Genomic DNA, 15,892 nt, shown 5'->3' with positions numbered 1-15,892 from the left:
ACAATTATTGATGAAATTCATATGGAATCACAAAAAACCCCGAATAGCCAAAGCTCTCCTGAAAAAAAAAAGAAGGGAATGGAGGCATCACACTCCCAGACTTCAAACTATACTACAAAGCCATAATCATCAAAACTGCATGTTATTGGAACAAGAACAGACATACAGACCAATGGAATCGAATAGAAAATCCAGAAATAAACCCACAGATTTATGGTCAACTAATCTTTGACAAAGGAGCAAAGACTATGCATTGGAGCAAAGAAAGTTTGTTCAATAAATTGTGCTGGGAAAACTGGGTCGCTACATGCAAAAGAATGAAGCTTGACCACTACCTCACACCATACACAAAAATCAACTCAAAATGGATTAAAGAACTAGACATAAGACCTGAAACCATAAAATATATAGAAGGAAATATAGGCAAAACACTACGTGATTTGCACATCAAAGACATCTTTACAGACACATCACCCAAAGCAGTGATAGTGAAGGCAAAGATAAACAGCTGGGACTACATCAAATTAAAGAGCTTCTGCACAGCAAAAGAGACAATAACAAAAACAAAGAGAAACCCCACCGACTGGGAGAACATTTTTGCACCCAACACTAATGATAAAGGACTGATCACAAAAATCTGCAAAGAGCTGATGAGACTCAACAACAACAAAGAAAATAATCCAGTCAAAAAATGGGCAGAAGAGCTAAAAAGAAACTTCTCTGAAGAGGAAATGCAAATGGCCAACAGGCATATGAAAAAATGTTCAACATCACTTGTCATCAGGGAATGCAAATCAAAACTACCATGAGATACCATCTTACACCAGTGAGAATGGCACATATTAAAAAAACTAGCAACAACAAATGTTGGCGAGGGTGTGGAGAAAAAGGAACTCTTCTGCACTGTTGGTGGGAGTGCAAACTGGTCCAACCACTGTGGAAAGCTGTGTGGAGATTTCTGGACCTACTAAACATAGAGCTTCCATATGATCCAGCAATTCCACTCCTAGGCATTTACCCAAAGGACACAGAAACATCAATTCCAAAGAGCACCTGCACCCCTATGTTTATAACAGCACTGTTTACAATAGCTAAGCTTTGGAAACAACCCAAATGCCCAAAAATAGATGACTGGATCAAGAAGATGTGGTACATATATACCATGGAATATTACTCAGCATTCAAAAAAGATAAACACATGCAATTTGCAGCAACATGGATGGCGCTGGAAGGGATCATGCTCAGCGAAATAAGCCAAAAAGAAAAAGAAAAATACCGGATGGTCTCACTCATAGCAGGAATCTAGAAAACTTAAATAAGGGACCAGGAAAATGAATATAAGAAAGTGAAAATCAAAATCAACAAAAAACTATGAACCAGAGACACTTTTAGGGGGGCGGGGGCGGGAGGGGAGGGATTGGGGTCAGAATGGGGGGGCTGCAATTGTATGGGGAATATAACAATAAAATTTATTAAAAAAAAAAAAGGCAAAGGTTTCTACTACCACCACCCACTCCTGATTATAAACTGATTACAACAGACTCTTAGAGCTTTCAGGCTCCAGAGAGGGTGGGATTGGTCCTAAAATGTGGGTTCGGAGATTGGTTTAGACCCCAACTGGTGAGTGAGGACTTGGGTTAGATGGAGAGAGGAAGCAGGATATTATAAAATAGTTGGCAAAGAGGGTAGGAGAACTCGAATGAGCATGTTGGGACATCCTGTTTGACATTTGTTTATAGATTCTCAGTGCTTTGAATAGTCAGATAAAAGTGTGCACCCATTTAAGCAACATTTTTGAAGCTTGCTGAGTTGTTTTATGAGAAACTGTTCCTGTTGATCCCGCAGGATAAAACCTCTCGAGCATAAGGTTTCTTCTGCTAGGTTTGGAAAACTTAAGAAAAGCTAAAGGCATATAAACACAGTTTTGGCCATTTTTACTATTTAGTTTTAAATAATTTTCATATTTTATGACGAGCTGTGTTCCTCACTGCTGGACCTTGCACAGTTATTCAGAGGCCCTATGGTTCCTCTCTGAATGGAGAAAAATAGATCATTGTAAGAATTGAATGAGTTAATCCTCAAGAGCAATGCCTGGCACGTAATTTCACTTATTATTAAAATTGCAAAAATAGCACAACTTCATTTTTGAAAATCTAAAACAGATAAAAAGAAGATACAAAAGTTAGAATCCCACTGCCTTGTGTCACTATTAATATTTTGATCTTTCTCCTCTTTTCCCTATAAGGGTGTATGTTTTTCACTGTATGCTCTTTTGTACTGTGTTTTTATTTTGCCTATTCTGTCACAGACATCTACCTATGTCATTAAAATCCTTTAAAGCTCATTTTCATGCCTTTATAGTTGTTCATCATTTATAAAATTTTAAATTGCTGGCATTGTTTCAGCTACTCTTTTCCGAGATTGCAGGTAATTGTTGTTGTGCTGGTAACTGTAGCACCTGAGGAAAAAAGGGAGAGAGGAAAATGAGCAGTAGGAATGGGAGTCAGAGGGAATCTACTCCTTAAATTTTGAAAGGCAAAAGCATATACAAAGGGATAAACTCCATAGCTAGATTCACTAAAATCGTATTTTTTAAGTTGTTGAAATCTGCTTTCCCAAAGTCTTCCTACTTCCTGAGGTTGAAACCCTATGAGTTAATGTATCAATATTTGCTTCCACTAAGAAATACAGCATTTTTTTAAAATGAAAAGATTATGAAAATAAAAGTAACTATAGCAAAGTGTTTTCAGGATGGGGGGAACACTCCATGCTGTTATGTCACTGTTTTATAAACCTTTCTGGGGAAATGTTTACAAAATGGAAATGATAAATATATCCATTAATAGCACAGTGTCAAAATTCTGGTAAACCCAGACAAATGTATTTGAAGCAGATATTAGAAAACTTACATAGGAAGGCATGTCACTGTGTATGGAGGGAAGGGGAAGCAATAATTGACCATATACGCAGCATCATCATACTATGTAAAATATACTTAACTATTTACACACACACACACACATACACACACACAGCACACACACAGCACACACACACAGGTGAATTTTTCAGGAATATTCTCCTAAATGTCTCGGTGGTGGTATTATAGTTGAGTTTTCTTTCTTCCTATTTTTTGCTATTGTGCATTTTCTGGATCTTTTCCTAGAAGTGAGTTTTAAATTGGTCACATTTCAAAACTGGGCCAGGAACACCTTTTTTTTTTCCATAGAAGAACTGGGGTGTAGGCCAGAGGTGTGGGTTGTAAGAGGATTCACCAGAGACACGGTGGGGAGCACAACAGGCGGATCTACTGAAATATACTGCTAAGGGAAGCAGCGGGTGAGACGGGAGAGGTCAGCTGTGCTTCCCGGCCAGGGATTGAACTCAGGCTGTAGAGGTGATAGCGCTGAGACTTAACTCCTAGGCCACCAGGGAGGCCCATGGATCAGGAACAACTTTTAAAGTCAAAGCTCATTTTAATATTTACATCTTACTCCATCGCCAGAACAGAGGTCATTGGTAACTGTCATTGGTAACTTCACTCCCTGTGGGAAGCAATACACAAACAGTTAGCATATAGGAGGTACATACTAACCGAACAGGATAGTGATTACAAGGACAGACCATGTGCCTTTCAGAGGGGAGCCTGCATTAAACCGAATGTGGTAGTATGGAAAATGTAAAGAAAAATGTCTACCTGGGACTGGAGTGTTTTTTGCTGACCAGCAGGTGCAAAGCAGATGCCTGAAGGAGGAAGCAGGAGGAGGAGGGAGGAAAGACTTACGCTGAGGGGGAGGGAGGGAACTTATTGGCATCAGATGGAGATTTGATCTGCCACTTTCCACAAGAGCTGCTCTGACACCTGAGAACTGACGTGACATTGAGATTTCACATGTGTTGAACAAGTGTGCAAAAACTAGCAAATGTGTCCTTACTCAGGCAATCCTTCACCTTTTTCTGAAAATCAACTGGGAAAAAGTAGCAAAAAAGAATACTTTCTAAGAGGGATAATGGAAGGGGTTTTTAGAAATGTTTCAAATCAGATGGAAAAAGTAGCTATTTGTCACCCCAGCTTCTGGCTGCTTCCAGCGCTGGAGTCTGTGGTAACTTCCACAGGACTTTTGGCAGCCCGCCCCCCTGACACTCGTGATTCCTTTAAAACTGATCTCTCAGTTTACTGGAACTCTGTGCTAACAGGCTGTTGGTTCCCTGGGTTTCTTCTCAGCTTCCCCCACCTCCTCGTGGTGGTTAAAACATTCTCCCTGGTCACCTTTTTTGGATTAGGTTTTTCTGTTAGCAAGTAAATTTGAACTTTTGTGTTGCTCTGGTTATTTTCCTACATCCCATCTCAATGCCTACACCTCAAGTCCAAATGCTTTGGCCCTGGTATTCCAGGGACAGCCCTCTCCCAACTTGCTGCTTTTTTCTAATTGCAGTGTCCACTCTGCCCCCAAGAAGCTAGGCAACACTGGAAGTTAAAAGACCTGCCATGAGTAAAGCTCTTGGAGGAGTACAGACATGTACTGCTCGTCAAGGTCACGTGCCTGGGGAAGTCACAGACCAAAGTTCAGAAAGCATACGTGCACATCCCGTTGCTACTGCTTTCCGCTTATGTGTCCTTATGCAAATTCCTTAGCCTCCAGGTGACTCAATTCTTATCTGTAACAGGACATAACTCAGTATTATAATAGTTAAGTAATATAAAGTGCCAAGTAGACTGCCAAACTAATAGTAACTAGTCAAATATTGGTAGTTCCCTTCCTAACCTTGCCTGTTTTCACAAGGAACTGATCATTTTCTAGCATGTAATGATGCTGTGACCTGTGTAATGTAAGCAAGAACACTGGGTTCAGAGAAGACACAGTGTAGATAAATGATGAGCTGGTCTCAAAAGAGAGAATATCAAGAAGGGGCTGGGTAGTCATTTCCTGCAAAAGGAAGATATAACTAAAGGCACAAACATGGGAAAAAGTCAAGAAAGGAAAACGCATATCAAAATTGGATCTTTATTAAAAGTCCCATCTCGGTGGAGGCTTCCCTGCCCCCCTACTCAAAGCTGCATCCCGTTGTATTCCCATCCCGCCCCACACTCCTACTGTGTTACAGTTTTCCCATTTCATTCACCAACACATCATGTATTTATATATCATGTCTAGTCTCTGTCCTTGAAAGAAGAGAAACTCTGCAAGGGCTCACGTGTGTGTGTGTGTGTGTGTGTATTCACTACTGTATTCCCCTTATCTAGCAGAGTAGACACCATAAGTACCTTCCATCTCTGGATTGGGATGTTAAGACCTGAAAGTTCACAGTGTTCAGGCAGACAGAGCTAGAAAACCAGGTTACAGATGATGACCACTCATTAACAGGTTTTGAAGTTTTCAGTTTACTGAATAGAGGGTCATATAATCTATGTTTTTGGTTTAAATAGTGAAGATGTGTTAAAGAAAAATTGATCTGACAGAAGTTAAAGATATGAATGAGAGACTGGGAGGCAAGGAGAGCAAGATAAGAATTTGTTGTTAAGTAGTTCAGGAACTAGGTGAAGAAAGCCTTCCCTTGGTGGTAGTTTTGGAAATAAACAGGAAGGGACAGCAGACATTCCAGTAGAGTTACTAACCTATGACTGTTTCAACATCAATAAAAGATGGGAAAAACAAATTAGAGGCACAGGAAGGAATATAGGCAACCATCCAAGAGAATTAACTATGTGTATATTTAATTTGTCCTGATAGGCAAATCCAAAAAACTAATTATAAAGAGTATATGTAATATGATGTCATTTGTATAAATATGAACATGAACATACTATGTTAATGCATTAAATGGACTGAAAGATACACACCAGGCCATTAACCTATACAGAATGGCATTAGAAAGGTACCCACTAATCTTCACTGCTATCACACACAATTCTGTTACTGTTCTATAAGCATGTCTTACTTTATACTAAAATACTTTTAAGTAATGAAAATAACTCAAATATGTCTAAAAAAAGAAATATCAAGGACATACATCTAGCCATCACATTATTTAAAATCTATAACCTTAACTCTCTCATCACAGAACTCATGAGATTAAAGGGTAACGTTAGTTTGCACTTTGAGTCAGCATCTGATCAGGTGATCTTTCATTCAGAAATGGTAAATGTAGCAAATTAATTTGGGAGGACATGACCCCAAATCAGAGTCCCTCTTATTCAGTCATGAAGCCCTGTCATGTTCTTATTTAGCAAAGAGTCAGAAAAATATCTCCTAAGGAAAGGGTAATAAAGACAGTAATCCACACCAGGTACTCCCCTGGGAAAGGGTTAAAGATTAAGACCGTGGATGTTTTACACATGGACTCACGTATTTATTTTATAGCTTGTAAGCTGTTTAAAAGTATGGCTGCGATGGCCAAAGTGATAAAAATGAAACTAATAATAAATCTGGCATTGAAAACACATTGCTTTGAAGAAAGGTTTTTATAGTTCTTTTGTAAATGACTTTCTGCAAAAGCAGTCTAAGTCAAAATGGTCTCAACCATTCTCTATTTCAAAGTAAAACTGTGTGTTAATTTCTAAAGATGAAGTATGTTACTCTTCGAAACGATTACAAATGCTACTTACATCTTAACTTTATTATTTTTAATATTCTCCCAGGTGCCAGTTCAACAGATTCTGACAGTGAAAGTTTAGTTTTCAAGTCAAAACCTGGAGCTATGCCACAGTAAGTGCCTGCAGTTTCATCACTTATCCACATGGCAAAGGGTGCCCGCAGAAATGGCGGGGGATGGAGCCAGGCGCATCATGCTCTGAAGGGAAAGGTCAACTGATGTCAAAGATCCAAGAACTGGGAACACAGTTTTAAACTTATGAATTTGAACTTTGAAGTCTACATTTCATCCTTGGTATGCCAAAATCAAACCCTATGCAATGTTACTTTCAAAGCAACTAACTAGTTATAAATTTATGAAAAGAACCGTCACATTGAGAGAGTTAAATCATTACTTTAAATTGTAAATGAGGGGCCTCCCCGGTGGCGCAGCGGTTGAGCGCTGGGTTGCAAAGCTGCCCACAGCCTCTGCAGCACTGGCTCGATCCCGGCTGCTCCCCAGCCACCACAGGAGGGTCCCACATGGTGAGCAGACCGCTCCTGCCGCCCGCTGCTCCCCTCAACAGTGTACTTCGGTCCTTCTGCCTGCTCTGCTCCCCGCTCTGGCTCTGGTGAATTCTCTCACCCTCCCGCACTTCTGACTGTACCCAGTGTTTGTATAAATAAATAAATATTTAAAAAATAAAATAAAATAAATTGTAAATGAGTGGGCCTCCCCTGGTGGTGCAGTGTTTGAGCGCTGGGTTGCAGCCTCTGCAGTGCCAGTTTGATCCCCGGCCACCGGCGAGGGTCCCACACAAAAAATAAATAAATAAATTGTAAATGAGGACCAGTTTATCTGTGCAAATGAGAAAATAACAAAGTAAGTCAGAAATAGGCTTCCATTTGAATAAAAATCTTGTCATGAAAATTGCAAAATTTAGTCCTTACTATGGAGACATATGGAATATCAGTAAAATGCTGATATCTTAATTATTTTGCAAAAATGACATAAAATCTACCAGAGTTTCATAAAAAACTCCATGAACATTGAAACTATCCTGATGTAGTTCTTTGATCTACTAGTATATACGTAACAATTATGTCCATCTGGCATCAAACACCCTCTGATTATTAATGCTGAGGGGCTGTTAAAAGATCATATACTCTGCCACCTCTGATTTTAGATAAGGACCTCAAATCTGAGATTGCACAGCTAGCTACTTAGCAAAACTGGACCTAAAATTAGTGTTTCTCTACACTGAACTAATTTTTTGCACTAAGAAAAAAACAAAAATTCCAAGATGGTCTCAATAACATTAGAAACCAGAACAGCTGCTAGGCTTAAAATAGACAACCCAAACTTTGAATTAAATATAGAACCCGAGCCCTAAAGATTTCAAATAACTGCTTACTGCTAAAGATTTTACTTATTCCAAGTATAGTAAGTCCTCAATGCCATTGACAGGTTCTTGGAAACTGCAATTTTACACAGAACAACATGAAACAAAAAACGTGTCCTTCAATAGCATGGTCTCCTTTAACATTGGTTGGGGTTTTCTTTTTCCTCATCAGTGTTACAATGAGACTACATTGACTGAAATGTTATTGGATGAGCTGCTGTATCTTCTTTTCTCTTAGGATTTCCAAGTTTTTTAATCTGTCCTCTGGCAATATTTGAGTCACAGTATTTTTTTTATGTGTTTATTTGCTAATGTCTACAAGGTCCACTCTATGGAGATACTGAAAGAGCAATTCTGTGCATTATGACTTGCTATTTCAGAAGTGCTTACAGTTGAGGTGGTTTGAGAACACAAAAACAAACTAGTCTGTTCTGTGGACATGTTACAAAGAATAAATCCTGCTTTAAAAAAATTCTAAGTGCTTGCTTCCCTATTTTTCAGAGCTCAAAAGAAAACAACTTCTGTTTCCTTGACAATAGGATCATCATCTCCAAAGACAGGCGTGACCACAGCTGTGATTCAGCCATTATCTGTCCCTATTCAACAGGTAAGTTTTCCTTGGCCCACAATGCACAGGAAGTCAAAACTCATTAGCAGATTTTTTGGTTTAAACAATATGTGACATATATAGATGTTGTGTTAATTTTACTGTGTACCTGAAATGTATAATGTTATAAACCAAAATTATGTGAATAAAAAAACTTGTAATGATAAAAGGATATATTTCTCAACAAATAAGAAAGAAAATATAACATTGATTGCTAAATAGTACATACCCTGAAATATTTTCTAAGTGAAAACACACTGGGAGAAAAGAAAATGGTAGGTAAATTTCTTTTTTTTTAATCCACTAAAAATAATCGTTAATCCAAGTCACCACTCGTAAGTCAACATCTGGACTTGCACTGGGAACTGTTCTTTCTAATAGGAATTTGCTAAAATGGTTATCTGTTGTAGCTATGACTGTTTACTTATTCCCCAGCTTATGTGCCCTCTTCCATTTAGCCAAATTCATTAGCTCACTTAAAATAAACTAGAAGAAAAAAAGTCCACATAGCAAATTTTCCCCATCCCTAAGAGCTAAACAGATAAATAAGAAAAAACAATAATTCAAATTCCTTGACTTCATGAAGTATTTTTGTCTTGTTTTTATTTCATTGTAAAACTATCCAGGAAAGAGCAATGCAAAGTACTGGCAAGAAATTATGATGAGTTTACATTGCAAACACAAACATGAAGGCTTAAATAAAAAATGTTAAAACCTAAATGTCTCTAAACTAAATAAGGTACTTTGCCTTTATGAGTATCTTTCAATACACCCCTTATGGAAGGCTTCCCATCCCACACTTGAAATATAAAGTCATTCCTAGTAAGTATGCTTTATGAGAACATCTGTGCCCTCTGTCTACTGAGTATTCAAAGGTGTGTTAGCAATTGCAGGGTGTGAGATAAATACACTGTGATATGTGCAGTATGCAAACAGTATAGAAAAGACATTTGAGTTCATAAACTTGAAAGAACCAGCTAGCATAAGTTTCTTAGAGTGGGCATATAAAGTAAATATTCCCTTTAAACCCCTATAAATTCCACAATGGAATTTATAGAACTATTTCTGATTAAACTAATGCACTTTATTATATTTGATGTTCAAGTATTAATAAGTATTTAATGAATGCACTCCACTATGCTTCACATTTCAAGACAGAAAAAAAAAATCACCGCTCCATTCCCAGTTTATAAACTATGTACAGGAAACAGGAAATATAGACATGAAACACTTCATGAGAATGAAAAAAAAATATATTAAGGTGTAATAGATGCCTCAGAGCAGAAAAACAAATGTTTCTAAATATGTGAATAATAAAGTCAACAGCAGGTGTTAGAATGGTTTAAGTCTATAGGAACACTGAATGGGGAATAACATGTTCCCCTTTCATAGTTGGGAAAGTGCAGTGTTCAGAGAAACCCCATTGCTTTATCTTTGTAGGCACCTGGAGTAAAGGTTAATGCCCTGGAGCCTGCCTCCCTGGGTTTGAGTCCCTGCTCTGCTGCTTACTAAGAAAGAAAACCTTAAGCAAGTGATGAAACTTCTCTGTGTCTAGTTTCTTCCCTGTTGAAGTGAAAATGGCAATACCAGCTAATTCACAGGATTGGCATGAGGGCTCAGTGTGTTACTGTTGATGTGATTCTGGAACAGTGGAGTCTGGCACAAAATAAATACATGTAAATGTTTTTGCACATAAAAAGACAGTGAAAAGTGAGACCCAGTACTCCTGGGTCACAAGCTGGTAAGAAATCTCACAGGGATGATGAATAAGGTCCATTACTGCCCTCACCTCTTTACAACTCTGTCAGCACACAGGGATGTCTGGTGGAGTAGTTAGACATAAGATATCACAACCCTATTATCTTGGATTATATGCCTAATGATTACTTGTATTGAACAGAAATAATTATACATGAAGAGGTGATTTTCATTCACTACTCTAGAATCCTTTTTATCTCCCCAGAGGGAAGTGCCATTCAATGAGTTTCAATAAATTAGATGTTTGTATATTTGGGAGGAAAAAAAATCCAATATATTCATTTTTTTTTATTTCTTGTAATCTCTATCTAAAAATGTACAAGTTTAAAATAAGATAGGTAGAGATCTGATCATTTACTTCCATTCCACTAGCAATAACGTGTGCTTTTCAGTCAATGAATCCAGGCTATATTTAAAAATAAAATACAATGTCTGTGATAATTCTTAAAAGACCCCTGTGGAAGTCCCACACACAGAAACCCATTTGGTAATAGCATTTAAAATCTCATAGATCCCTGTGGAACCAGAGACCTTTTACCTTGAATATCCTCATGAATAGAGAAAAGGAACAGATGTGAAATGAGGAAGTAGAACAATGTCTGTATTGTAAGGGCAGACTAGCAGGATGATGTATGGCGATACATCCATTTACTCGTTTTCATTCATGTGGAGCCACCCCAATAATGGAAGGTTTCTCTAGTTCATCTTTTCAGCAGTTTATATATTTAGAATTTGATCCATGTGTCTCTACCTTTTCAGGTTCACAGTCCGACATCGTATCTCTGCAGACCTGATGGAAACCCTTCTGCTTTCTTTCCTCCTGTCTTCACAAAGGTCTGACATCTGCAAGTCTCGTTTTCTGTGTTTCACAATCCTTAAATTTCATTCACATGTGGCTTCTTATAGCTGTCTTTAAAAAATTAAAATGAACACATCCGTAGCCGTATCGTGGCTACTTTGGGGGCTAAATAGATGTTTATTGAGCAGCTGGTGACTATAATCTTGTAAAAGGGCTGACAATATGGATGTGGTCGGTGACCAACAGAGCTTAAAATAGTGGGAAAGCCAAGACAGGGAGCAAAAAAAATAAGGCAAAATCCTGTGCAAGAAGTTATTTGGGAGAACCAGCATGCTTTCTAGAATTTCTTTTCTAGAATGTCCTAAGTTGGTGATTTGCATTGCCAGGGCTGAGTGACATTCCATTTCATTGGTTGGTTCAACTCCATAATGGTTCCATGTAGCATTTCTTTTCCTTCTCCTCCATGTTTTAAGAAAATCATAAAACTTCATTGAAAAACATTTTAAAAGACCCAAATAAGTGGAGAGATAGGCTGTGCCTGTGGATTGGAAGATTATAAAGAAGTCACAGCTCCCATATTTATTTACGAATGTAATGTAAATCTAGCTAAAAATTTTACAGGTTCCTTGTTTTTTATTGTTTGTCATAGAACTTGACAATTTGATTCTAAAAGTCACGTGAAAGGAAATTTGGACCAAGAATAGCCAAAGCTCTTGTGTAGAAGAAAAATAAGGCATTAGGGAAACAGGTCCAGTGCGGGATTTGTTCTCTGAGATACTAAGATTTTCCAACATTATAGTGCTTGGGATAGTTTGGTGTTGGTACAAACTCATAAGAATACTCTAGTGAAAAAAATATTAGACTCCTGCCCCCACACTTTTCACAAAAATCAAGTAAATATTTAAAGACAAATGTGTAAAGTAAATCCATAAAAATTCTATGTGACCAATAGAATAGAGCAGGTATCTTGATTGAGTAGGGAGTGAAATTTTTCCCTCCTAGCCAGCCTATATCCAGCTTTATTAAATATCTCTTCCTAAACATAAACAGCAAATGATAATAAATGACAACATTTAGAAACTCCCCTCCTAGATAAATACCAAGAAAAAAAAAATGATGTAAAACTCTACCAAAAGCAATGTCACCATGAAAGCCACCAGAGGCTTCAATGGTGCTTAGAATAGGAAGTGTTCACAGAGGTTGATATTTCTTCACCTTTGTGTTGTTTCAGGCTTTTCCTAAGCAGCTTTGCTAAGTCGTTTCTAGAAAGTCTGTGTCACATGATGGGTTACAGCTCAAGACAGTTGATTTGGTGGGAGGAAGGTGTGGACAGCCCAATACACCTTTTGGTTTAAGCAAATGAAGTCCATGCAGGGGACATGAGTGGGACATCAGGGGACATGAGACTGTGCTTCCCCACCACCATGGCGTGGCATGTGGAGATCTTATAGATTCTTCCTGGGCACCAAGAGAAATCCTTCAAACCATGTCATCACACCCTCTCTTTGTAATCCAGCTCCTGGGACACTGACATTCTTCTAGTGTTGGTTTTTCCTTCCCCAGTGAAACTGTGAAGTCTTTATACTAACCACATAGCTTCATACAAATGAGTAAAAGAAAATTCTCCATGTTTACAGCAGTTGGTTTAAAAAAATCTTAAGCTATAGAGCAACCTTCCTGCAGCACAGAACACACCACCTTGGCTGTCTCAGGACCTTTACTTTCTGTGTCTGCACAGCATGTCTCTTTTCTGCAGGGCTGTTTCCTTCCTTGCTCGCATTTGCTCTCCCCCTTTTTCCTTTCAGGCAGCATCTCTCCCACTTTGTAGAGTCATTTTTGAGTGTGGACTCTGGTTTTGGGGGGGACAGGTTTAGAAAATGAACATGTTGATCTCCATAACTCAAACTAGGCTTTGCTTTGTTGCCCTTCACACCTTTGTCCTTGTCTTCGTATGTCATGATGATGGCAGAAGGGCTTTGCCAGTCCGAGGGCAACTCCACCTGTTTGTTTTTTCATGATATTCTGGAAGAGTTCCAGATTTCATTCCTGGTCAAAAGCAAAACCAATGCTTCTGGTTCAGACCAGTAGGCTTAGCTGGGATGGCAGAGCAGTTATGGACTCTGGGACAGGGATTAAGAGCAACACCCATGAGGACAGCCCACATGGCATTTCTTCTCAGACACTTAAGTCCCTTGTACCCCTTCAGGGAATATCAGGTGGATTTGATACATGGCAAGAGAGGGTCTTATGTGGACCCTGAAACATCAGGAGCCCAAAATCCTATCTTGAGTTTATGATCCAGATTGGCAAGGATAACCTCTAAACGTTGGCTCTCAGTCTCTTTCAGAACTCCTGGTTATCTTCTGCTGGTTCTCCTATTAGCTAACTGTGTTAGCTGTGACTTTTGTCAAGTAGAAAAAAAAAAAATCGCACCAAAAAAAATCGCACCAGAAGGAGCTAAGTTGCAATCCTGGAATAATTATGGAGTTGTTTGGCTTTTTTTTTTTTTTTTTTGACTGCTTAAGCTTTATTTCTTACACCTCTGACTTCCCAAGGTTTGAACAAAAACACATAACTCTAGGAATAAATCAGTCTCCCTCAGAGCCTGAAGGTCAAACATGAAAAATACTTGGGTGCTGTTTGTGATCTACTATGAATGGCTTCCTCGGCAAGCCTGGAGATGTTTAGTAATTCATGCACACAAGCTGGACAGCATTGGGGACACTTTCCTGCCCTGAGCCACTAAATTAACTCATCTCTAGACCCAGCACAAAGTTAAAAAGTCCAGTTAAAAGCAGAGATTGGCTACATTTAAATATAAAGGATAAGGAATGCAATCAGAAGTAGTTAATAACCTTAATCTATTAACTTAAAAATTCTAGCACCACAAAAATTCTTACCTTACTCCATTTCTCCATCTGGCTTATTTCACTAAGCATCTTTCCCTCTCAGTCGTGCTATGTTGTTGCCAATGGCAGGATTTCGTGTTTTTGTTTTTTGGTGGTTTTTTTTGAAAAGTATTCCATTTGTGTGTGTATACCAGGTAGTCTTTATCCAGTGAAACACCGTGTGATTTTACTCGTGGTAGAAAGAGAAAACAAAGAAACTAAATAAAGCAAAAATAAACATTTTAGACTGGAAGACCAATTAGTGGTTACCAGCAGAGAAAGGGGGCGAGGGTGAGTGAATCAGGACACAGGGGACAATGTTATGGTGCAGGATTGAATTAGACTTTAAGTGGTAACCCTAATGTACTATATACACATGTTGATTTTCAGTGGTGCACACCTGAAACTATATAATGTTATAATGCAGTGTTACTTCAGTGAAGTAAAATAATTCTTACCAAATGCCTTCTCAGACTTTCCATGTTTATGCTTATTCTGCCGACACAGACTTTTAGAATTTCCATAGTGCTTTTAGCACAGCCTCTGAAGGCCACTTGCAAGATTGGTTTTTCCCAGCACACTATTCGTTTTCTCTTTCGATAATGGGAAAAGCAAAAAACACACTTCTTAATGTGAATTTGTTTATTTTCACCTGACATATAGGTAAATTACATCACCACATTTGAATTATTTTAAGAGTTCTTCGTGCCCTATATCAGATCCAGTACTCTATAGTAGGTAGTTTAAATAGCCCAACAGTTCAAGTGGGCACCATGGCTAAGTTATCCTGGAGGAGGGAGGTAGGAAGCAGACACATTAAGGAACTATTCATCTTTTGATATTTAACAAGTATAAAAGCTTTACTGCTTTGCATCTATGAAGCCAAATTAATTTCTAATCTGTTGGATTTTAAAAATTTATTGGTCTAGAGTAAGAATGTGTATATGTGGCAGGGGGTGGGGGTGATGACAAAGGCAGCATCCAGGGAGGAGGAAATGAAGGTCAAGACCAGAGAAATGCTGCCTGTTTTATTAATTTACTCAGAACCTCAAAATGAGAAAATACCAAAACCCCTTATCTTAATAAACCTGACATAGGAAGCTGGTTGAGCGGAGGTGGTGAGGGAGTACATGGAAAGTTTGGAGCATGTGAAAGCAAATGTCTTTTTCCTTGTCTGCTTTTCCTAAACATATATATTCAAAAGGAGTATAATTGTTTAAAGATTTCATTCCACCTTTATTTACCCTTAAATAAAGGCAAACAGTTGTTTCTGTAAAATTGCATAAATAGGAAAGAGTCAATACATTTTCAGACAGGCTAAAAATTTCTACAGAATTTATGGTAAACCTTACACATTCCATGACAGGGAGGTGGTGGAAAGCTGATGATCAGTGGCCTTAAGGGAGCTTATTCCTACCCAAGTTAGTGGTAATTATTTTATGATGCAAGTGTTGGCTATTTTTCCTCAAAGGTTTGGAGATCTTATTCTCTCTTGTGAAATTGTGTAAGAAGACACCAAAGTTTAATGCAGAACATTTCCCTGAATTTCAGGAACTGCAAAACATAGCGGCATCGGAGGGCCAGGTGGTGGTTCTGGAGTGCCGGGTCCGAGGAGCACCCCCTTTGCAGGTCCAGTGGTTCCGACAGGGGTGTGAAATCCAGGACTCTCCGGATTTCAGAATTCTACAGAAAAGTAAGGAGAGTTGCCCATTCCCCCAGATAGGACCTCTTTTCCCCTTTTGACATCAGGAAAACCAAGAAAGGTTTAGTCACTCAGTGAAGGTGTGACAGTCTATGCATGTGCAGGAGGGTCCAGTCAGTTAAAGCTGTGGTGCTCGCTTACATGTGGACTCGAAACTCTGATG

The 15,892-nt window shown here is 38.6% G+C and overlaps 1 protein-coding gene across 2 annotated transcripts in view; it reads left to right on the top strand.

Annotated features, from left to right (window-relative positions):
- Window positions 1–15,892, top strand: part of PALLD (palladin, cytoskeletal associated protein) — a gene marked incomplete at both ends in the record, with an annotated part of 341,943 nt that overhangs the window by 138,176 nt on the left and 187,875 nt on the right. For both annotated transcript variants that reach the window (XM_084232237.1, XM_084232236.1), the window contains 4 exons: window positions 6,641–6,707; window positions 8,477–8,582; window positions 11,100–11,174; window positions 15,579–15,720. In XM_084232237.1, coding sequence (XP_084088363.1) covers window positions 6,641–6,707; window positions 8,477–8,582; window positions 11,100–11,174; window positions 15,579–15,720 — 390 coding nt within the window. The remainder of the gene's footprint in view (window positions 1–6,640; window positions 6,708–8,476; window positions 8,583–11,099; window positions 11,175–15,578; window positions 15,721–15,892) is intronic.

The sequence above is a fragment of the Talpa europaea genome (genome assembly GCF_964194135.1).
Source record: "Talpa europaea genome assembly, chromosome: 4".
In the NCBI taxonomy this organism is placed as follows: domain Eukaryota; kingdom Metazoa; phylum Chordata; class Mammalia; order Eulipotyphla; family Talpidae; genus Talpa; species Talpa europaea.
This window is presented reverse-complemented; position numbering and strand designations above follow the sequence as displayed.